A 24,169-nucleotide genomic window follows, 5' to 3' on the forward strand; every position below is an offset into this window, starting at 1 on the left:
TAATGAGAATGCTGCAAAGTGATTTCACAAAGCTCTTTTTCTTTCGGTTGGCTCTTCCTTCATTGTTGTCTTCTCCTTCTCTTGGCTTTCCCAGACAATTGTGCCTTGCTCCCAGAGGTCTCCTGGGTGTGGATTTCCAGGAGGGCATGGGGGTCAGTCTCAAAGCCATACTCCTGAGCTTGCTGTGGGGCTCTTTATTCACCGGCAAGACCTTGCCTTTCCAGTCAACACCTGTCAGCTCTGTTGAGGTGTTCCTGTAATCAGACCTATCACATACCCTGGCTCTCCTTTGGTTTCTTGCCCTGCATTGTATCTTGCAGAGCAGGACTGCAACCTGTTCTGCATTTGTATTTGGGGTTTTCCCAGCATGCCTTATTGTGTGCTTTGATTATAAGTATAGGACCTCTCTTTGGTTGTGCTAGTTTATTGTTATTCTGTGGGGCTTGGTAGAATTTTCAAGTTAGTCAATAAAGGATTTTAGTTGATTCCTTTGATAATATCCCCAAGACCATGATAATTCTACTCAGGACTACAATAGCCTATCCTTTACATTTATAAATGATATAAATCCTTTAGGAATGAATGTGGAATACTTTGGTGTACAACAGTCCTTTTGACAGTGGGTCCTCTGTCTAGGCTGGCTCACCCTCAGCCTACCTCCCAACTGGTAGGATTGTAGGCATGCTCTGCTATGCCTGGCTAATTTTAACTTTAGCAAATTGAGTCACTTGAATTTTGTTCTGTCAAACAGGGCTGATCCATCTGGAGAATTGTTTATTGATAAATATTACCAATTATATCACAACTTAATTGATTTCCTCAAAATGATTCTAAAAACAACCCTTAAGATATTTCCTTCAAAGCTTTGTGTCTTTAAATTAGGGTCCTCTTATCTGCCTAGTCACAGGAGCATTGACTAATGGTTTGCAGTGCCTGAATTACAGAGCTGTGTAGGGTTTTCTTTTTTACTTTATGCACATTGGTGTTTTGCCTGCATGTATGTCTGTGTGATAGTGTTAGATATTGAAGTTATAGAGAGTTGTGAGCATCTAGATGGGTGCTGGGAACTGAACCTGGGTCCTCTGGAAGAGCAGTCAGTGCTGTTAACCACTAAGTCACCAATCTCTTCACATCTCCCCGAGATTGTTTTATACCATGTTTTCATGGTGGCTTAGGACATTTGTCCTAGAATTAAGTTATTCTTGTTGGGGAGGGGGTATGCTAGAGATTGAACCCAGGACCTCATGAATTCTACACAACTGTTCTGTTGAGCAGCAACCCAGCTGAAAACCGATTCTTAACTCTGTTTTGTATAAAATAGCTATAGTAAAGTACTTGAGACCAGATAGTTTATAATCAGAAATAATAGGCTCACAGATCTGCAGGCTTGATGGCCTAAAATGAAGAGCCTAACTTATAGCAAGGGTCCTAGCGTCCTGTGAAGAAGAGTACAAGAACACAAGAGAGGGAACCTTGTTTCCCTCTTTACACTGACTTTCAAGGCAGCTCTAGAACAAGAGTTAGATTGTTAATGGTTTGTAAGTGATTAAAATAGTTTCCTAAGTGAAAATCCAGTTAGATCATCATCATCTACATGTGTACCATGTTTTATAGGATGGGGAAGACTTGGGGAACTAACAACTCAACATATGGAGGCAATAATCTGACTTTTACACTTAAGGTTCTGATTGTAAAGCTGATACAGTATGGCCATGTTTAGAGAGAAATTTGGGGTTTTCTCTGAAGGCTGTGACATCATTACTTGTTCATTGCCAGCATTTTAAATATGAAGTCATTGTACAGAGTGTATGCTAATAGTAAAGATATAAAGCTGGTCACTGGTGCTTAGTAGCAGTGCATTATTCGTTTACATGACAGTCAGTACTGATCAGTGTTTTACAAATTGAGTTCATACCAACGTAACAAGCAATGATGGAATTTGCCACTTTCTTCATAAATACTGAAGACATAAACAATGTTGTCCCTTAAGGGACATGTATCCTAGTGGGAGAGAAGAAATTTACCTAGAGCTTATCTTCGAGTCTGATGTTAAATAGCTAAGAGCAAGTAGTTTGAGCTGTTTCCTACTGGTGAATGTTTACTGCATCCTCCTGGATGGAAGCTGGGAGGGAGGTCATGATAGGCACTAAGCAGAAGTGGTGAAGCCTAGAGATTGCATTAGGAACCTGATATGTAATGAATCTTAATTTCAGAACTTCAGCAGGATAACATAATTCCTGCTGAGCACAGTGTTGTTTTAATAGACCTGTGTTTTATCTTGTTGAGATAGTAACACCTAAATTGAGATACAGTGTTGCTATAAAATGCCGCATTTTAGAGCTCTAATATGGCAGAAATATAAACATTTAACACATTTATACTGGTTTCAGTTTATTTCAATAAAGTACATCTGAATTAATTTTACTTTTAAGAGATTTCCAAGTTACTTGTTATTTGTGGTTGAGTTTTTCTGGTTAACATCTCTGCTTTAAGTTCTAGATACTAGTATATCAGTCAAAAAAAAAAGAAAAGAAAAAGCCAAAACCTAAATTTAAAGCCAAGAACTCCTTTAGAAGTTTTTAAATGGGAATGATTATTGCTTTCTGCTTAAATCTGAAGATAGTGAAAAGAAAGTGTGTCCTTAGTAAGGCTTGTGTAGAATACTTAAACCTGTGCATTAAAGCTTTTATGCATATCGTAGTGTATGAGTATTTTGTTGTTGTTTTAAGATTTACTTATTTTGTGTATAAGTGTTTTGTCTGTATATATGTATATACACCACAATTTTCTGGAGGCCACAAGAGAGCATCAGGTCCCCTGGAACTAGAGTGACAGACTGTTATGAACTACTTTGTGGATTCTGGGAATTGCGTCTGGGCCCCTTGTCAGCCAGCGTTCTTATAGTGCTGAGCCATCTCTCCAGTCCTTTGTGGATTTCCTCATTAACTGTGGACCTTTACCAGCTTGTCCTAAAGTATAGATATTCCCCCATAAGTACTTCCCAGTTTTTAGCTGTAATTAGAACTAGGTGAGTATTTATTAATGAAACCGCCTTAAAAGACACTAAAAAATTAGTCTCATTTGAGGGTTGCCAAGGTATATATAGGGCAGTTAGTTAAAGAACAGGAGGAACGTCTTCCTACTCTGAAAGCATAAAAGTACAGCAAAGCCAATTAGAGTAAGCCTGCTGCTAGTTTCTCAGCAAGCATGGACCAGTCAGCCCATTTATTTAGTTAGGGCAATCGTGCTCATCAAGACTATTAAATCAGTGAGAACCAAATAGTCATTTGAAACTTGACCAATTACATCCATCTTCAACAACTTAGTAATTAATTACCCTACCCTTCCGTTAATTCAGTTGACTTTGCTTCCAACCGTCAAGGTTGAAGCCAACATTGGAGAGAAGAGGGTCAGCAGTGAGAGGGTGTTGTGGCAGAGGGGAGAGAGTGGCCACATATGGGCAGGAGGAGAGCATATGGAGAAAGGAGGCAGAGCAAGAGGTAAGAGTGAAGACACAGAAAGGCATAGTCCAAGGGAAGAGAGGAATATGAGTGTGAGTCATTGAAGTGAGGTCAAATGTCATGATTTCAGTGCTTAAGTATTCTTAGGTCTACAACAAAACCTTTGAAGGAAGAAGTAAGCAAAAGAGGGCATTTTAAATAAGCTTTTTAAATTTAAGATCAGAACTAACAGTGCAGAGTTGTTTGATTTCACATAGTAATATCTGTCATATTCCTATGGAGTACCACCCAAAGTGCCATGCATATATTAGTTGGTTATATTTTTACCACAGCTACGTAAACAGGTATTGTTTCCTGGGTCACAGAATAATTTGCCTGTGCTACTTAGAAAATAGTATAGAGAAACAGTTTGGCTACTTGGCTACAGTCGGCCTCTTAATTACCTCTACTCTCATCACCAGCATTTTTATGTTAGATTTCTGCAAAAATTTATCTTGAGAATGTAGCATTCAAAAAAGTGAGAGGAACTGGGTGTGATGGTGCACTGTCCACTTTTAATCCCAGGCCCCAGAAGCAGGCACATCTCTTGAGTTCAAGGCCAGCCTGGTCTACTTCAGTTCCAGGACAGCCAAAGCTTCGTAGTGAAACCCTGTTTTGAATGAATGAATGATCAACTTTCCTCCACTTTTCTTTAGCTGAAGTAGTTTGAGAAGGCCTTTGAACCAGATATTAGAACACTAAAGTACCATATGTGCCTCTCCCCAGTAAACTGAATCTGTTTCTGTATTGTCACAGAAACCAAAACTATCTGTACTTTTCTAATAATGGTGTTAATTCTTTGGCTTTATACCATGTTTACATGTGCCAGAAAATGCTAGCAGCTTTCAAACTCAGCTTTGAACATAACAGAGCTGCTATGCTTTGCCCAGACCCTCAGGAATTCTTGTAAGCTGATCAGAAAAGACAGTCTTCCATATAGAATGCAGTCATATCTGGTATGATCAAAGTCAACCTTGAACTTAAAGCTCAGATAGCTGTTAGTTACCAGGGGTCCATCTAAAAAAGGGTTTGGGTTTGTTTGGAGCCCTAATGGAGTAAGATGTTTGTAGGCTGTTAGAGGTGTGGGATGGAATTAGTGGGTTTCCCAGGAACTAACTAGGAAGAGTGTTAGGTTTAGTACTATACTGCAGAAGACAAGATGTAAGCCATTTATGGGTACCAGAAAGACTTCCATGAGAAAGAGTGTGGGTAGTGAAACCAGGAATCTGCCCCACTGATGTCTGCCTAACTCCTTGTATGCGTCTTGTTTTAAAAGTGATGTAACACTTGGAAAGCCAATTGAAACTGTCTTATCTTCTAAGAAGAAAAGTTGTGTAGCTTGAATGTTGTTGTTTTTGTTTTAATATTGAGACTTGCTTGCTAGTGTGAAGAGGATGGGGAGGTATTGTTAGGAATTGTATGAGTTAGCTGAGAAATTTGGTAGGGACTTTAATAAATGCCTTTGGGGCAAATAGGAGAACTGTAGTTAGGAAGTAAATTTAAGTCTGCCTTGGTGTTTTCATTTGAGTCTCTCTTGTTTTCCTCTTGTTAGCGTTAGCAGTTGAAGACTAGATTAACTAAGTTGCTCACCTCCTATAGATTGCGAGCAAGATCATAAATGAGGGGTTGTGGGGAAGTACTAACTTTTGTTTTATTGAGGACTTCTTGAATTTCTCCCATAGTTGATGGCTCTCAGATTTCCAGAGCAGCATCTGGAGTGCTTGGAATTTGATATCAGTGCCTTTGGGTATCTTTAGCTACGTCATACACTAGCAAACACTGAACATAAGCTACTCAGTGATAGATAATGGGGATGCAAATGAATGACTCAGTCTGCTCTTTAACTGATTGCAGACTTGATTTACTTGAGGCATTCTTTTTTTGGTTTTCCGAGACAGGGTTTCTCTGTGTAGCCCTGGCTGTCCTGGAACTCACTTTGTAGACCAGGCTGTCCTTGAACTCAGAAATCTGCCTGCCTCTGCCTCCTGAGTGCTGGGATTGAAAGCTTACTTGAGGCATTCTTGATAATTTGAAATTCTCTAGCATTACTATTGTAACATTTTTTTCTGACTGTTAATGAGTATTCAGCTTTCTGTCACTGTAAAAAGGTTTAGGATTTATGTTTCTGCTGCCATTGCTTTGGGATTCTGGCAAAGGCAATACATCTAAAGCATTGCTGGGCGTGGTGGTGCACACCTTTGGTCCCAGCACTCAGGAGGCAGAGGCAGGCGGATTTCTGAGTTCGAGGCCAGCCTGGTCTACAGAGTGAGTTCCAGGACAGCCAGGGCTACACAGAGAAACCCTGTCTCGAAAAACAAACAAACAAGCAAACAAACAAAACCCAAAGTATCAATCAGTAGAAAACAGCCACAGTCCCCTTGGGAACTTTCTCTAGTGACCTAGAAATCTGTGTGCTACCTAGGCCTTTAGTAGATGAGCCTTGAGAGATAGTGAGCATAGAAACTGTGTTCAGTGTGGTAGTATATCCTTGAACCCCTTCACTCAGAAGGGGAGGGTCTCTCTTGAATTAGAGGCTAGCTGAGATTACACAGTGAGACTGTCTCAGAAGTTATACTGCAGAAAGTTTCTCAAAATCATTTCTATTCTACTTACTCTCATGCCAATGAAGTTGAACTGGAAAATCTCCTTCAGATCCATAGTCCAATGTGGATTTCATCAATCTCAAGCATTTTCAGGAGAGGATTTTCATTTCTTCTCCCAGATACCTTCTAAAGGCATAAATCTGTTGGTGATAAAGTGTATGCCTCTTTCCTCACCTCCCCTTTGGCATCATTTCTGTGTCATGAATGATCCTCTGATAACAGAACAGCTGTTTGCCTTTTGAACAATAGGTACTTGCATTTTAGCATTTAGAAATCACCATTTTGTGGGAATTTTGTGCGCTTGAGAGTGTGTGTGTGTGTGTATTTAATCTTTTAAATTTTGTTTTTCTAAATTGTATATGTATGAATGGTTTGCCTGCATGTATGCCTGTGTAGCTGTATGCATACGTGGTACCCTCAGGTTAGAAGATAGCATCAGAACTGTAGTAACAGATGGTTGTGGGCCATTGTGTAGGTGCAGGGGATTGAACCTGAGTATTCTCAAGAATAACAAGTGCTCTAAGTCTGGGCGCGGTGGCACACGCCTTTAATCCCAGCACTTGGGAGGCAGAGGCAGGTGGATTTCTGAGTTCAAGGCCAGCCTGGCAGCCTGGTCTACAGAGTGAGATCCAGGACAGCCAGGGTTACACAGAGAAACCTTGTCTCAAAAAACAAAACAAAACGAAAAAACAAGTGGCCTAAACCACTGAGGTATCTCTAGCTCCTTTGTTTCTGAGTCAATAATTGCTGGGTTTATTATTCACTCCAGAAGTAGATAATTGTTGAAATCCAGTCTCTTTCATAGACTGTATGTGTAGTTAGAACTTACCTTACTATATTTAGAGGGGGGTGCGATTTTCCAAACATCCTCTTAGAAAAGGTTCTAGTCTCCTAATCTTTATTGTTTCTCCTGGATTTTGTTTGTTTGTTTATTTAGCTGCTTTTATTATTGTAGTGAAGTAATGACGATTCTAGGTAGCCTGTTCATTTTCAGAATTCTGTGTGTTGTGCAGTCTTTTACTTCTAGACATGTAGAGTTTGTTGGAGTGGAGTGGTAAGCACTCAGAAGTAATGGCTGAGCCGAAGGCAGAGGCAGAGTGCTCTGCTTGGCTGGTGTCTTCTCACTTTTTAAGCTATGGTATCACTTTGTATTATTTTTTCCTTTATCTCCACTGTGTACACACTAATACTAAAGTTTTCATATTTAACCAAAATCATTTTTTTCTTCCTCTCTTGCTGTTATATTTGCAAAATAAATAATTTGAATATTGGCTGGCCCTGTGGTACTGAGTCATGAGAACTTTTTAGCATCAGTGTTGCTAAAGTTGATACACAATGTGCCCCACTGCTAAAGTATGCGAGGGGAGGGGAGAGAATTAATTGATCAGCACTGGGGATATACAGTTCAGTGGCAAAGCATGTATTTAAACATGTACAAATCTCTGGTTCCATCCCCAACACCCCAGCCCCCCCAAAAAAACATCAGGAAAGCTTCTTACATCAGTCTTTATGCTATAATGATATATTCCTTTTTACCTTCCCCATCCCAGGATGTAGAGACTTTTCCCAAAATGTATTTGCTTTTAAATGACCAATTTTTAAACCTCTCTCCTACAGATAATATCACCTACTGCATTGTTTTTGGCTGCAAAAGTGGAAGAGCAGGCTCGAAAGCTTGAACATGTTATCAAAGTAGCACACGCTTGTCTTCATCCCCTAGAGCCACTCCTGGACACAAAATGTGATGTATGTAAAGACCGGGGGTCTTCATTCTCTTTACAAATTTGAAAGTAAAAGCTGTCTGACAGGATGCCCCATGTGTAGTTTGAATGTGTATGTCATTCCAAATTGTATAAGATTGTGAATCATCCTACTTTGATTGACAGTTATTTGAAATATTTTCGAATTCATTGACTTATCCTCAGAGTGTGACTGCAGTGGAAAGGCTAGGCCTTATGACCTGACCTGTTGATAGATGCGCTTACAACCAGAAGTTGAGTTACTCTTCACTGAAACTCTTAGCAGAGGAAGGAAGAGAGAGACTCCAGTTTACTCTAGACCAGTAGTTACTCTTTCAAGTTCTGTGACATTCTGAAATGAGAGCTGCAGGGGGGGCTTTTGCACTTATCTTTCGAGCAATATAGGTAAGTCATTTAATTGGGAATTTTTATCCACTTAGTGACTACCAAGTTATGTTAGTTCCATTTGATTTACGTCATGTTTAAAGTTCTAAGTTTAGGCTCTGAATGAAGATTAATACATTCAGCACTGATGCTGGTTTTTTAATGAACAAAATATGTGTACATTAAATAATAAACATAGTTCCTGTTAATAGAATAAACTCATTTATTCTAGTACGCACATGCTAGTCTTTAAAAATCAGCTCTGTGACAATAAAGGTGATTTCACTCTCTGGGCTATGTTCTTATAAAAATGAGCATGTGTGTACATGCGTTTTGAGCAGATATATGAGGGTCTAGCTCTATATGTAGTTTAGGCTAACCTCAAACTCAGTCTTTCTGGCTCTACTTGCCAAGGATATAGGCACCATACCCAACTTAATATGTGATGTATTGCTTCCTTCTCGCCTGGGTCAGTTGTTAGGGTCCTGAGACTGGAGTGGCAGGAAACTTTCTAAGTGCTTTCTTCCAAGAACCTTGTGAAAGGTTCCTGAATTTTAGGGGAAACATACTGTGTTATTTGGGGTCTCTATGGTGAATCGATGGTATTGATCTGGGTGCTTAAGATTTGCCTTTCCTGGGGAAGTTAATTCTAAAAGTAACTCACAGACATAAGTTGGTAAGTTTTCTCTTAAAAGGCGAGTTTGATTTAAGTGCTCTTCCGTGGCTCAGTGCTCCTGTACTTGATATCTAGAAGCAGCAGTGCCTATGAACTTGTTCTGTGTAGACTGTGGGTCCTTATTTAGCTAAGTCACCCTGTGTCCTATTGCTGTTTTATTTGTTTCTTTGGCTTTGTTTACATCTGTATTTAAAAGTGGTTGCATTAGACGTGTCCCAGGAGCAGCAGTGTTCCATCTATTGCCTCAGTTTCTTTGCCTCATATTTGTTTTAGAAATCACTCTCTGGGCTGTGATCTATTTTTATAGTACATATATTTGAGACAGGGTCTCTCTAAATAGTCCCAGCTGTCCTGGAACTCTCTCTGTAGACCAGGCTGGCTTCAAACTCATAGAGATCTGCCTGCCTCTGCCTCCTGAGTACTGAGATTAGAGGTGTGCGCCATCACACCAACTTTCTTTGCCTCATATTTGTAAGCAACTGTTGTTCTGTAGTCGTATGAGGTCTAACAGTCCAGAACTCTCTTAGTGCTGTATTTATTCTAAACATCTAATACCATTTTTATCTGGCAGGCTTATCTTCAGCAGACTCAAGAACTGGTTTTACTTGAAACCATAATGCTACAAACACTGGGTATGTGTGCTTATATCATTTTGTGTTCACTAATGCAGTATCCTGAACAAAAATTTCTAGAATAGCTTCCTATTGAAAGTTGTTTGAAACTACTTTGGAATGAAATAGTATTGCTTGTTCTAAGTAGCCATTTTTCCCAACTTTGTTTTGGCATAACTTAGTTGAGAGGTGCCCATGACTTCAGTGTGATAGGTTCCACAGTGGCAGCTCTGCTTCACTGTTCGTTGCACAATGATGTTAAATAGTTCTTAGTACAGAGGTGGTGGTATGTACACATAATTTCTGCAGTTCTGGTTATGTAAATATGATGTAGCAATTATTTGAGTGAATTTTGATAATAAGCAAACTAGTTAAGAATGTTAGACTTATCTAAAGTTAAGTGACCTAGAGAAGAACCTAGCAAGTCAAGATCAAATAAATACAAACTGTAGGAAGATCAGAATTTAAATCTACAGGTTTCTGATCACCTTGTAAACTTGAGACAGTTTCCTTACTAGTTAAACTTCCATCCTTCACATATGGAATAAAGACTGCTTTATATAGCAAAATTTTCTTTTTATTTCAGTTATTTCATTCTCAAATATTGAATAGAAATAGAAATAAAAACAGGAATGGTGGTACATGCCTTTATTTCCAGCACTGGGGAGGCAAAACAGTCGGCTCTGTTGAATTTGAGGGTAGCCAGGTCTACATAGTGACCCTGTCTCAAAAAGACAGACAGACACAGCTACATGTGCTGAAGATTTTTATTATAAAAGAAGTTTATTTAAAACACATGGATTAAGTTTTAAAGGCACAAAGTGAAAGTATATTGTCTCTGAGTCCACCTATTTGTCATTATTGTCTTAATTACAATATTTACATGAATTTATAACAACTTACAGACATTGGAGAGTTACATTATAAAACATAATTTTATTTTTATGGTATGAAGGCGTCACATAGGAGCTGTAGGTAGGAGTCAGGTAGAACTCTCAGCTTCTGTGCTGTGGAGGCTGTGTTCTGTCCCAGGCCACTGACAGTCATTGTCAGTGAATAGTATATATGCCTTATGACACACTCTTACACAGAGAGAATGGATGCCTGATATTTGAGTGTACATAAGAAAACAGATCTCTTTAGTTGAAATGTTACTCTGCTAGTTAATTGCAGGAGTGAGATAAATAAAATATGCCTTTATAAACTCCGATTGCTCATACATTAGACTTTTACTTGGCATTCTAAAACTACTAGATAATAAAATGTAAGAGCTGATTGGATAGTCATTGGAAGCTTCCCAGCACTTCCTTGGGTGTTTGAAGATATTTAGAAAGTATGTGTAGCACAGCTCGCTGTGCACACGGCTCTCATTAGGAGGTGGAGCTGTACCCCTTTGATTTCACAGTACAGTTAAGACAGCTGTAGTCATTAAACTACTTTGGTGCTGCTGTTGGCAGCAGGTATGTTTATGAAAAACATTTTCCCACATCTTCTCAAGCAAAGATTTTTTTTTTAATGTTAAAGAGATAATACATAAACTTCAGCCATGATAATAATTATTTGATGATTTGAACATAAGCCCAGGTGAATTAAAATCTTAAATTTTAGATCCAATTGCCCTTGTTTAAATAATTGTCTGTTTTCCTATTGAGAATGAGAAAGTAGTTACTGTTTATTCTGGAGGGTAATACATATGTCAGCAATAAGAAGCTTTAATGTTGGCTTTGGAGTCCTCTTAACACTGACGAGTATATTAGACATTTATGATGGGATGGCGAGCCGCATTGCTCGGGCAAGTACTGTAGTGGTAAGTAGTTGGGAAAAAAAGTGCTTTTCATTTCAGGTTTTGAGATCACCATTGAACACCCACACACAGATGTGGTGAAATGCACCCAGTTAGTAAGAGGTGAGTGGCCCTCAGCCATCTGGGATAAGTGGTGTGCTTTCTTTCCTCTAGGATTGGTATGGATATTGTGGATTCTAGCCTTATGTTGGGTTTTATTAAAAAGTCCAAATGTCATTTTGAAATAGTGTTCAGTATCTTACTCATCTACTTCTCTCTGTGTTTTCCAAGTACATTTGGTTGCATTTGTGTGGTAATGGAGAAAACTAACAACTCTCATGCCGTTATGGTACCGTTAGACCTTCTGTGAGCAAGAGCCCTTCCCACAGGCTGCCAGTGTTGCTTTTCTAGTTTCCATTTGGATTGCTTATGGTGCATCGCAGCTTCTGGGGTCTGCTTCTGTGCTTTTGATCCTTTTGAAAATAAAAATCAGTGGTTTTGGTCTCTCACAGGGATTTTGGAGAGAGAGAGAGAGAGAGAAATCACATACTTAGTATTTATCTTAACAGTCTCATTCATTCTAAATTGAATTCGTTTTACTTCTAGATAGCATTTTATTTTGCAAAAAAAAAAAAAAACAGCATTGGAAAGCAAGCCCAGAGGCTTCAAGCCAGCATCTTTGCTAACAGAGTTCTAAGACTAGGAACACACATTACCAGAGAATCACTTTGCAAAATACAATATTTTAATTATGGTTCCTATTCTTCACAAGCACATAAATATACTTTGTAGCACATTTGCTTCCCTAGTTACAGTAAAGTATAAAATCAAATAGCAATTAGCTGTACATGTTAAGAAAAGCATATAGGTTGGTCTCATTGAAAGCTTAAAAGAGTAAACCAGTCTGTGCAAGGTAGCAAACCACATAATTTGCTCTAAATCAAGAGCCTAAAGAATAATGAAGAAAGACATTAGTGTATGTTTGGCAAAGATATTATTTACTAAGGTACTGCCTTTAAATAAGTCTGGATTTTAAACAGACACTTTACAGATATGATGTATTCCCACAAAGTTTGAGGGTTTTTTGTTTGTTAGTTTTGTTTTGTTTTGATGTTGTTCTATTAAAGTCTGATATCCTGAACCTTGAGTGCAGAATAGTGTGTGCGAGTGCGTGTGTGTGTGTGTGTGTGTGTGTGTGTGTGTGTGTGTGTGTGTGTTCGTTCCTTCATTCGTTCCTCTGACTCAGCTTTGAGGTGGCTGTACTTCCTCCCTTTTATCTTTACTGTCTTTGTTCCCTTTGCTCTGTTACAACTTTGAACTAACAAGAACACTTTACATTCCTTCCTGTATTGAATTTAGATACATTCCTTAGGAAACATGATACCACAATTGAGTTTTTATTATTGTATGGAGGTTTTGGTTGGGTGGTGGTGGTGGGTAGATATGATTTGTGCGAAGCCCTCACCTCCCACTCCAAATGAGACAGTTGCTACTTTGCTGCACAATTGACTGATGTCATTTTACCAGGGACCTTTCACTCTGATCTCTCCTTCCCTCCCCACCAGGAAAGAATACCATACTTAAGTCACACTGCCTCCAAGACCTCTGGTGCTCTGACAGTCTTCCTTAGCACAGCTCTGCCAGACCCAATCCCTTTTGTTAAACCTTCCCTTGATGATCACATGGGGCAGCAGGGATCACAGGTGCCAAGAGTGAAAACTAGGAGGGGAAGGAGTTTGGGGGCTTGAGGGTGGGGCTTGGGGCTGCCAAGCTAGTGATTTTTGATCAGAAGGGGTGGGGGGCTGGTCAGGTCTCTGTGGGAAGAGCATGGGGTAGGGGAAGGGAAACCGTTTATTGTCTTATGGAACTAGTTAAAAACTGCTTTCCTGTTGGGGACCAGTGTTGGAAGCACTCCCCCTAGAATAGTCCTCTTTCTAGGCTTTATCTCTAATGGAGTCGATAAGTTTAAAAAAATTAGTACAGTGGAGCTTCCTATACTCTGTTAATATCTAATAACAATATATAATAACATGATAAAGAACTGAGATTATGTTCTTAGAAGTTTGGGGTGGGGGTTTTGCTCAATTTTGAAGGAAATATTTAAGCCAGCCTAAATATAATGACAGGATTAAGTTTGGCAGGCTACTCTTCATATTTTGTATTAGACTTCAAAAATCTTTTTCTTCTTCTTCTTTTTGTTTTTTGTTGTTTGTTTTTTTTTTTTTTTTAATCCAGGAGAATGCTTTATTTCAACTTTTAGCTGACTAGATGCTTAACTTAGTAACAAGTTTAGCCCTTGTAACTGGCTAGCTAAAAGCAAATCGGCTTGTTTCTCAGATCTATGGGGGATAGCAAGAAACATTTGAGTGAATGTTGTTGAAGATTTTCAGTAGTATAGAAAATGATGGCGCTCTTGTGATATTTGTAAGTAGTAAGTAAAATTTACTTTTTGTGTACAAATCTTTGATGTTGTATTGAGAGTTTTTGTGATGTTGACATGTTGAAGCTGATGATATTGTCTTCGTTCTTCTTTCTTTTCTTACAGCAAGCAAGGATTTGGCACAGACATCCTATTTCATGGCTACCAACAGGTTGTTATCCTGACCCTCTTTGTTGCACTGTTGTAGCACACTATAGCTTCCTTTAATGCAGGGCCCCCTCAACGTGTCTCTTGCCCTTGTTGCAACAGGAGACTGGACCATCTACTGTGGTGGTACCTTCCTGGTTGCTTTGCGGTGTATTGTACAAGGGACTTTGGGCACAGAGGGGTTAAATGCACACTGTGAAGTGTAGTGGTGCTTTCTGGTGGCATATTCTCGATTTGTGAGTGCATAAGTCTAAACTTGGTAGCCTGAATAGCAGCTAAAGATTACACAGAGCTAAACTTAACCTAGAAACTTGGTAAGTATAAAGCTATTTTTAGTTTACAATTATAGTTAAATGACTTTTTTTAATTTTCACATTGATCCAATCTTTTAGAATAATTGCTAAAGTTTCTTAAGTAAAATTTATGTAATTTTGGACTTGTTCCAGATAATATTCCTAATAGTAAATTAGAAGTAGTCAATTATTATCAGTGCTTAGGTTTGCAGAGATGCAATCTTTATTTTAAAAGTCCTGCTTTTCCATTTATATAAAGTAAAAATGTAGTGTGTGTTTGTGGCTTTTCAGTAATTGTTTCATCTATTCTAAACTAGAATAGTTTGAAGGAGCTATAAAGTGAATGTATAATTTTGTTCTGGCTTGGTATTAAAGGTTGAACATTTTTTAAGTGGGCACTGTGGAAATGAGAACTGAACTAGCTTTTTGAATTAGCAAAACTTTGGTTAGTCAGCTAGACATGGTGGTATGCCTGTCATCCCAGTCTGGATGGTAGAAACAGGAAGGTCAGAATTTCAGGGTTACCATTTACTACATATCAAGTTTAAGGCCAGTTTGGGCTACATGAGACCCTGTCTCAGAAACTAACAAAAAAACTTTTATTAGAAAAACTAGCCTGTGAAATGTCACATGCCCAATTTTTGGTCCGTGATAAGAAGTAGAGGTAGTATTTATTAGTATTGACCTGCTTTGAGCCTTGAAATATCTTGGCATAAGGTAAGTTCTCTTTGAGACTTTGCTGTAAGGGACATAGAAATGTACATGAACGGGAACTGTTCATTAAGCCATATCAAATGGTCTCATCTTTGATTGTGATATTAAAATTGCTCTGTTTTATAAAGTCTTTATATGTGTGTGTGTGTTTAAAAAAAAAACAAAACTAACACAAAGAGTGGTTTAAAAAGTTATACTTTGTGTATGGTGGTTGTTGTAAATATGCTCTTTTATTTACATAATACTTAGGTTTTAAAACAAAATTATTAGTATTAATCATAAAATTAAAATATTAATGTACTACTGAGGAGTGAAAATGAGGAAAGTTTAATGATCTATAACTATTTTATTACATTTTTCAGTAGTGTTAGCTATTAATAGAATATCATGTAAAGAAAAACACTTCTGATTTAATGTTTGCTTTTGTCTTACTGGCAAATGTTTTTCTTTGTTTTACATATTTTGAATTTCTATGGCCCTCCACTTTTAAATCTGCTCTACACCAGTTTGCATCTTACGACCTTCTGTCTTCAGTACAAACCCACAGTGATAGCATGTGTATGCATTCATTTGGCTTGCAAATGGTCCAATTGGGAGATTCCTGTGTCAACAGATGGAAAGCACTGGTGGGAATATGTGGACCCTACGGTTACCCTAGAGCTGCTAGATGGTAAGCATCGGTCCTCCCCTGTGTGTGTGGAAAGGATGCTGGAACTTTCTGTGTATACGCTGCCCGACTGAAGCAGTGGACAATTCTGCTCAGTACACATGGACACCACAGTAGCATTGTGGGGCACAGGTCATACTTGTCTAACTGGTTATAGTTGGCCTGCACCACTTGGAAAACAAGTTTTTTGTTTTGTTTTTTTTAATTCTTCCCCTTGTGGAAGCTATATGTGAGAGAGAGAGAGAGAGAGAGAGAGAGAGAGAGAGAGAGAGAGAGAGAGAGAAAGAGAGAGAGAGAGAGAGTGAGTGATTGAGTGTGTGTGTGTGTGTGTGTGTGTGTGTGTGTAAGATTTGTGCAGGAAATTTGAGGCAAAACATCTTCATCCACGCTTGACCCAAAAATATCTGGTCATTTGCTGGAGTCAGATGAGAAGTTGTTCTTTCAGAGGAAGAAATAGAGTTCCCAGCATTGGGTTTTATTTTATCCAGACTTGCTCAAAAAGCTCCTGAAACTAAACACAAAACAATCTCGGAATTACTGAGGAAGTTCCACCCAAAATTCATGGTTGTTTTAGATTTTGGTTAATGGGTACTTTTAGCACAATTTTACAGACTGATCTTGGTGGCGGTGGTGATGCTGTCATCATTGTCAGGTGCTGGGCGTTGAGCCCGGTCTCGTAAGCGCTGGGCAGTACTCTGCCTCTAAGTTGTACTCCATCTCCTCACAGGCTGAGTCTGGTTGTGTCATTTTTGTGTGTTCTGCACTGAGATATTTTGTGTTATCTTACTTGTTGCTGTCACTCTTTAACACTTGCCTAGGCAAGGTGACAGGAAGACTTGCTGTTTGCTCCAAAAGCCAGTGACTATGCAGTCTCAGGGCTTGAGTCTATTGTGGCAGATTGGCTTGACATGGCTAATACAGATGATAATCTGGCTCTCTTGACATTGTTGCCATTATCAATAACAGTTTTTTAGGTGATAAAATTATAATTCAACATGATACAATTTTAATCCCAAACTTAAGACAGTGGATAAAGTTCTGAGCGGAGTAATTCACTGGTATATGTTTGTTCGTTGCTGGGCAGTGTGACTGTTGGCGTTTCCTTTTTTCTTGTAAACATTGAACACTTTGAAATAATTTTAACCTTAAGGAAATTCACAAAAAAATATCTCCAAAATCCTTATGCTAACTTTACTTGATTTTTGTTGTTGATATCTTTCTTATATAACATTTATTAAGATTAGGAAATTAATGCTGGCATAATACTGCTGATTAAACCTTGTTGTATTTAGATTTCCCCACGTTTCTCTGGTATAGAGTCTTATGTTATATTTGTGTCCAGTTGAAATGTCCAAGTAGTCACCTCCAAGTTGTCAGGACTCACTCTTTCATCTCTACTGATGTGAAGAATAATATGTGACTTCACAAAGTGATTCCAAGTTTGTCTGTAGGCTTCTCATTGTTTGGGTTGAGTGTTCTTGGCAAGAATGCTGTAGAAGAAGGTTGTGCCCTGCTTGCTTCTAAAAGCATGGAACCGTGGTTGCGTAGTGTTTCTCACCACCATGCTGGTTACATGATGAGTGATGCTATTGAGTTCTCCATTGTAAAGCTATTCTTACTCATCATAATTAAGCATGCTGAGGAAAATACCTTTAGCGCTATACAAATGAATACTTTTCTCTCAAACTTCTGCCTACTGATTTTAAAGAACCCATTGGTGGATCTTTTCTACATTAAGCATTGCTATATAGTTAGTTTGCCTGGTAGAGATTCCTACTACCATCCTTTTCAGGAGTTTTATTTTCTAAGTAAGCAAATGAAATTTGGGGAAGGTTTTTTGTTTGTTTGTTTGTTTTTGTTTTGTTTTGTTTTAATAAGAATTCAGCTTTGAAATACCAGTTGAGTGTTGTGTCTGTGTATGCTAAAGACTGACTAGAAATAATAATGAAAGGGCTGACCTCTTAGGACCCTTTTAAATATTGCCTACTTGAGAGAGGTTCACATCCTAAAGGCATAGTCTAAGCTTTAAACTTAAATTTTATTTTTAGAACTAACACATGAGTTTCTACAAATATTGGAGAAAACGCCTAGTAGGTTGAAGAGGATTCGAAACTGGAGGGTAAGAGAATCGGCAGGATTTAATTAACAAAAATAATAATTTGCCACTCATCTAGCAATTGCCTATCAAATGGTTTGAAATTGAATGGTTAAATGCTGTACCACTTCTGAGTATATTGTACCACACATAGACTGTAGAAGCTTGCAGTTGCTCAGCTCCTGTGTACAGGAGCACTCACTCTCTTTCTCCCTGCTCCCCCCCCCCCTTTTCTTTTTTTAATTCTCTGTAATGTTGGGGAAATTCCCTTGTTCGAAGTGAGGCTAAAGCCTACACAAGTTACTGTCTCAATTCCTGGGTTAGGATATAACTGTATCTACTTCTCCAACCATAGAGCCTTCTTCCCCTGCATTCATTTATTGCCATAGAACTTGGAGTTCAGGTAGATTTGTTTCCATGAACTTCCTTTAGAGTTTTACAAGCAAAGACATTTGTATTAAATCCCTTTGCTATCATTGTTTCTTCTATTTCTCATTTAACTAGGCTATGGCTAAGAAACCAAAAGTAGATGGACAAGTATCAGAGACACCACTGCTTGGTTCATCTTTGGTCCAGAATTCTATGTTAGTAGATAGTGTCACTGGTGTACCTGCCAACCCAAGCTTTCAGAAACCATCAACATCAACGTTCCCTGCTCCAATACCTCTAAATTCAGGAACTACTTCTGTTCAAGATAGCCGTGCATCTGATAATTTATCAGTGCTAGCAGCAGGAATGCCCAGTACCTCATACAGTTTGTCATCACACCAAGAGTGGCCTCAGCATCCAGATTCAGCCAGGACAGACCCAGTGTACACACAGAAACAGGAGGCCACTCTCTCTGGGAGCCAGTACATAAGCTTCCAGCAGGGACCTTCAATGGCACTGCATTCCGGATTACATCACAGGCCGGACAAAGTTGCTGATCATTCATCAGCTAAGCAAGAATATACTCACAAAGCTGGGAGCAGTAAACACCATGGTCCCATACCTGCTACTCCTGGAGTGCTTCCTCAGAAAATGTCTTTAGATAAGTACAGAGAAAAGCGGAAGCTGGAAACCCTTGACATGGACACAAGGGATCACTATATAGCTGCCCATGCAGAACAGCAGCACAAGCATGGGCCGGCTCAGGCAGTCACAGGCACTTCTGTCACTTCTCCCATCAAAATGAAGCTTCCCCTCACCAACTCGGACAAGCCTGAGAAACACTTGGCAGAGAAAAAGGAGAGGAGTGGATCACTGAAGCTCCGGATTCCCATCCCCCCGCCTGACAAAGGTCCCAGCAAAGAGGAGCTGAAGATGAAAATCAAAGTGGCATCCTCGGAAAGACACAGCTCTTCTGATGAAGGCAGTGGGAAGAGCAAGCACTCAAGCCCACACATCAGCAGAGACCACAAGGAAAAGCACAAGGAGCACCCTGCCAACCGCCACCACAGCAGCCACAAGTATTTGCACATGCACAGTGGGGGCAGTAAGCATGCCGCCGATGGAATGCCTCCCACGGTGCTCAGGAGTCCTGTGGGCCTGGGCCCTGAAGGCATCTCCTCCGCCTCCAGTGCAAGGAAGAAGTTGCATATCAGCGAAGCCTCCCACAACCACCACTCCAAAATGAGCAAAAGTTCCAAAAGTTCAGGTAGTTCATCTAGTTCTTCCTCTGTTAAGCAGTATCTATCCTCTCACAGCTCTGTTTTTAACCATCCCTTACCCCCTCCTCCCCCTGTCACATACCAGGTGGGCTACGGACATCTCAGCACCCTCGTGAAACTGGACAAGAAACCAGTGGAGCCCCACGGTCCTGAGGCCAATCACGAGTACAGTACAAGCAGCCAGCATATGGACTACAAAGACACATTCGACATGCTGGACTCGCTGCTAAGTGCCCAAGGAATGAATATGTAACCTTTGTTTAGGTCAACTTTTCCTTTCCTTTTTAATTTAAAAATGGTTGGAATGGAAAACGCCCTCCTGGTCCAGCGGTGGTGCCGCTGCTTCCATATTTGTAAGTGCTGCTTTGTTCTTCATTCTGAAAGAAGAGATGATAGTAAACAAGCCTATCTCCACATACCATAGTGTTACCAGGACTGTAACCGCATGGAAGATGCAGCTGAGAACATTAGGATGAATGGCTGGCTGCTGCTAGGAACCTAAGCTGCCTCAAGCTTCTCTTATTTATGATTTGAATATTGTAGCTGTTTTTTGTTGTTGCTTGGCTTTGAATGAGTGTCAGTTGTTTTCTTTTGTGTATTTATACTTGTATGTATGGTTTGCATGTCTCAGTGATAAAGGGATAAAACAGTATACTGACAGCTGTTTACAAGAAAGTGGAGAAAAATGTACATACATTTTTGTATGTTTAGATATTACCATAAATACTCAGGATTGGAGCTGCTTGTAAGTATAACAATATACAGAATAACTTTATTTTCTCTCGTCAGAGTCCATCACTAATCTAAAACACAAGTGGCACTTTTTTATGTTAACCTTAATTAAACTCTAGGCCTTACTGGAAGCCGCTGAGGGGACACTTCACTACTAGACGGGAATGTGGTGCCATGAGTGGTCCTTAACACTGGGAAGCACTCAGTTTGCCTTCAGAGGTCCTGACCAGATTGGCTGCAGAATCAGCCGTTGATTTCTGAAGGCTTGAAGAGGAAAACACAATAAAGTTTACATACTCTTGATGTGAAGTGCATTTAAATGTTTGTTGGCTTGTTGCAGTGCTGTAGAAAGCAGCTAATAATTGGTGTGAGGATGACTGTGACTTCGCTCACAGCAGCTCCCAGTGAAGATGAGTCCATTTCTTCAGGAACGCTGACACTACAGATTCTAAGACTGAACAGGGGTCACTTTTCCTTTAGCATTGCAGTGACACCATAGTCTTGAATATACTCTTCCCATGGAGAGAGAGTGTGTGTGTGTGAGAGTGTGTGAGTGTGTGGGTATGGGTGTGAGGGAGAGATACCATATTTCTTTTTCAGGTAAATGCAGTCTTCCTTATAAAAATGAAATTAAACCTATGCTCTCTTGATTCTTTTATATTCTAACAATAAATAAAAAAGAAAAGATTGCTGACTGTGCATTGTACCTGTATTTATAGCTTATGGTCATTATCAGGAAAATGTAAGGAAAAAGGCCAGCCTCAGGCAAGCCACTGCTGGGGTTTTACATGCGTTTGCACGTCTTAGTAGGTTCTCATTGAGGTAATGCTTGCACTGTCACCTGACGCATTGTCAGGGGATAGACTGACTTGTCTGAATTTTGGTATAAGCACCAATAGTATAGCTCTTGTCTCTTGCCTAACCTTGAATTTATTTCTGTGGTAAGTCTTAGCTGTTGAGTCTCTTAAGATGGGTTGGATTCAACTTGTATTGAATCACAAGTTTTCCTCTGTATATGAAATGTTTTGTTATAAAGCCACTGATCTGTGCACAATTGTAATTTTATTCAAGTATGTTGTGGTTGTAAATATTAGAGTTGAGCCTTGTACTCTACTTTTATTTAGCAGTTATCCCATTTGCCAGTAGCTATTTGTTTTTTAAAATTGTTGATTATTTTGTCACTGTTATTTGAACCTGGGATGTCAGGAGCTTCTTTGTGGGAACTCAGCCTAGCAGGCTAGTCCTCACTCTGTTCTTGTTTCATTGGTAATCTTTGTTTTACTATGTGATTTTTGTTGCTGTGTGGTATACTGTTGTATCGTAAACATGATGATTTTGATACAGTTACAGTTTTACCGTGGTACATTTCCAAGAACTAGCATAGGATTTAAACATAGTACAAGGTGAGGGAGGGAAGGGTTTTTGTTCTTGGTGACTTAGATGTGAAACCTCAACAGAGCATCATGTGAATTGACATGAGGTGGTCGTGCTACTGTATCATTGGGAGTGACCCAGGAATTTTAATCAGCCTTTGTAAAGAGTATCCAGAGACGTAGTAAACTTATTTTCAGTATGACATAGAAAACAATGTGAATATTTAAGGTCTGGGACTATAGTTAAACTTCACTAAGGATTTTCAGAAATGTGTTGTTTTTGTTTGTTTTTATTTGTTGTTTTGTTTTTTAGATATGGGAATAAAGGTAATTTTGTTGACTCTTCATTGGTGCTAATGATGGACAGTTAAACAGATGTGTCTGCGCTGTGGATAAGTACACTTAGTGCTTCCAGAACTGACTTTGTATTCACTTCTCCCTCTGTAAATGTAATGCTTTACAATGACTATTTATTAAAGGGCAGTCCGTTGTGATTTTTACAGGATTGTGTGAACTATTCAAACTCTTCAACCTCAGAACAAGATGCTAAAACCACAATGGGGGACAATTCGTGACTCCTTGTTTCCTGTCCACTAAGGAAAACCCTTATAATTCATATCACCATGAATTTGCTTAAATGATCTTGTTTGCATAACATAGTTCATTTGCATGGTCCCATTAGACTCTACCAAAGAAAAAAGACTCAATAAATGGACATTCTATTGTGAGTCTTGTAAGTAGCCATAAATAACCAAAATAGTATCAAACTTAGGTGTGAAATTTCACATGTGCATAGTACTGTTAAGGTGATACATTTTTTGATGAGTTTTTTAATACTTGAAAATGATTAAAAAGCATTCTCTTTACATCATCCTATAAAAGAGTGATTCATTCTTAAGGTGTTTCCCTAGGTTTGCCACCTTTTTGCAAAAGCACATTGTAATCAGAGGCTTCCTGTCTACCTCTCTGAGCTAAGTTTCTAAAATCAGTATGTGCGTCCTAAACCTCTGCCTTAGCTGCTAACACAAGCCATCTTCAGAACCAACGCAGAGGAGTGTTGTTCTGTGGGAGCCTTCTGGAGGCCTGCATTACAAACTCAGTGCCAGTGCCCACTGGTAGATAAGGCCCCACTTGTCTCCTAGCGAGAAGCAGTGAAGGCAACAGTGCCAGTCCTGGCTACACTTTAAAGCACTGAGTACTCAGCTTTAAAGATGTCTTGTGTGGTACTGGGTGGTTTCGTGAGCACACACTTTGTGCCAACAGATAGTAATTATACAGAACTCCCAAACATTTGGACCTATCTGTTCCCTATGAAGTAAAAACAGAACAGGTTGGGATTTACTTTAGAGAACCAGTTTGAAATGTCATTAGTCACCAAATACCTTGCCTTAAGATGTTTCAAGAAAGTGTATTTTCTTACAATTTAAATTCTGATTTTATTTGCATTATATAAGCCGCTGCCTATTTAGTGCATGGGTACAACATGATTTGTTGGTCGGATGAGTTAAGGCTCCTGCATTATGGAGATGGCTTATTATTTTGATAACTTCTCAGAAAGAGAAAAGTCTCTGGTTTGGAATCTTTGAGATGAGACATGGTCTTCCTCTATAACAAGGAAAAGGGCTGACTGTAATTAATTCTCCTGTCTCCACCCATGCCTGGATCAGTGATTCTTAACTTGTTCCCAATCTTATATAAGCAGCAAGTACTTCAAACTTAGATGTAATTTGCCAGAAGATTCTGAGGATTTTTTTGCTGAGAAAAATCTAGCTCTTAGTAAGGACCCTTGACTTCACTTCTCTAGATTCAGCAGTTTCCCCTGCGGGAGCCTTTCCCAGGAGGCAGTAGAACCCACTCACTACATTTTCACAGGGAAAGAGGCAGCCAATCCCTCACTAGAAGACCGGGAGTTGATTGGGTTTAATTCTGTGCCTGTTGGTTTGAGGTAGGCAGGTTGAAACATCTGTACTGACCAAAGGCAGAGTGCGTTCCCGCTTTCCCTCAGTACTTGATGCTGAGACAAGTGTGCAGGCACAGCTGTAATGCAGGCCAACAGACACTTGGAGGGCAGCTTGGCCTAGACAGAAGCCAAGTCAGGTGCTCGTTGGAACCGTCTTAGTCGGTGATCTTGGTACCACGAGCTCTGAGTCTGTTCCATTATTTCAGTTTTGGAAGTATGCCCAGCCAGCTCTTTGCTTTGTGAGTCCCCTTTTCTAGTTTATAATTCATCTCTCCTGCCTGGTATATTTCTTAAGGTGTGCTTCATGGGTGGGAGCAGCTCTATTTGTATAAAGCTGACATCATCCTTCAGTGCAATTCAATAATCTCAAGTCAATCTGGGAACTCTGAAGTTTCTTTTGTTATCAAGTTTGGAGAGGAAGCCTCACTTAAAATCCTCCAGCCGACAAGTTGATTTAGTAGTTGTGTAACGTGCTCCGCCCGGTAGTAAGTAGCTTCTCTTGATTAGGAAAACTTCCCTGGAGTACCATTCTGTTATGAGCGGAATTTGAACACTCAAAATCCTTGTGGATAATTGAATGAAACAAGAAAATGTGTATATTGGCATGAATTAGCCATTGAATTTCAGCTTCTCATTACATAAGGAATATTAATAAAGTTTGTTTATTGACAACCAAATCCAAGGCTGAAACATGTTTTAAGTTTATGTGAATCCAAAATAACAGTTCTCGGGAAAGTGGGAAGTCCGCCATGGTATAATTTTTATCTTTTCTAGGAAGGGTTCAACTGGAATCGGTGCTTTAC

At 39.4% G+C, this 24,169-nt stretch overlaps 1 protein-coding gene across 5 annotated transcripts in view; it reads left to right on the forward strand.

The window, feature by feature from the left end:
• Window positions 1-21,906, forward strand: part of Ccnt2 (cyclin T2) — a 32,171-nt gene extending 10,265 nt beyond the window's left edge. The window contains exons 3-10 of one of the 5 annotated variants that reach the window (XM_021158792.2): window positions 7,721-7,849; window positions 9,474-9,534; window positions 11,357-11,419; window positions 13,842-13,887; window positions 15,397-15,560; window positions 17,606-17,676; window positions 18,157-19,288; window positions 19,387-21,906. In XM_021158792.2, the coding sequence (XP_021014451.1) occupies window positions 7,721-7,849; window positions 9,474-9,534; window positions 11,357-11,419; window positions 13,842-13,887; window positions 15,397-15,560; window positions 17,606-17,676; window positions 18,157-19,288; window positions 19,387-19,454 (1,734 nt within the window). In that variant the 3' untranslated portion in view covers window positions 19,455-21,906. Of the gene's footprint in view, window positions 1-7,720; window positions 7,850-9,473; window positions 9,535-11,356; window positions 11,420-13,633; window positions 13,728-13,841; window positions 14,198-15,396; window positions 15,561-17,605; window positions 17,677-18,156 lie in introns of those variants that run through there. The other 4 variants (XM_021158787.1, XM_021158803.2, XR_002377582.2 and 1 more) reach the window with 4 other exon arrangements.
• The last annotated feature ends 2,263 nt before the right edge of the window (window positions 21,907-24,169 follow it).

The sequence above is a fragment of the Mus caroli genome, chromosome 1 (genome assembly GCF_900094665.2).
Source record: "Mus caroli chromosome 1, CAROLI_EIJ_v1.1, whole genome shotgun sequence".
NCBI lineage: Eukaryota > Metazoa > Chordata > Mammalia > Rodentia > Muridae > Mus > Mus caroli.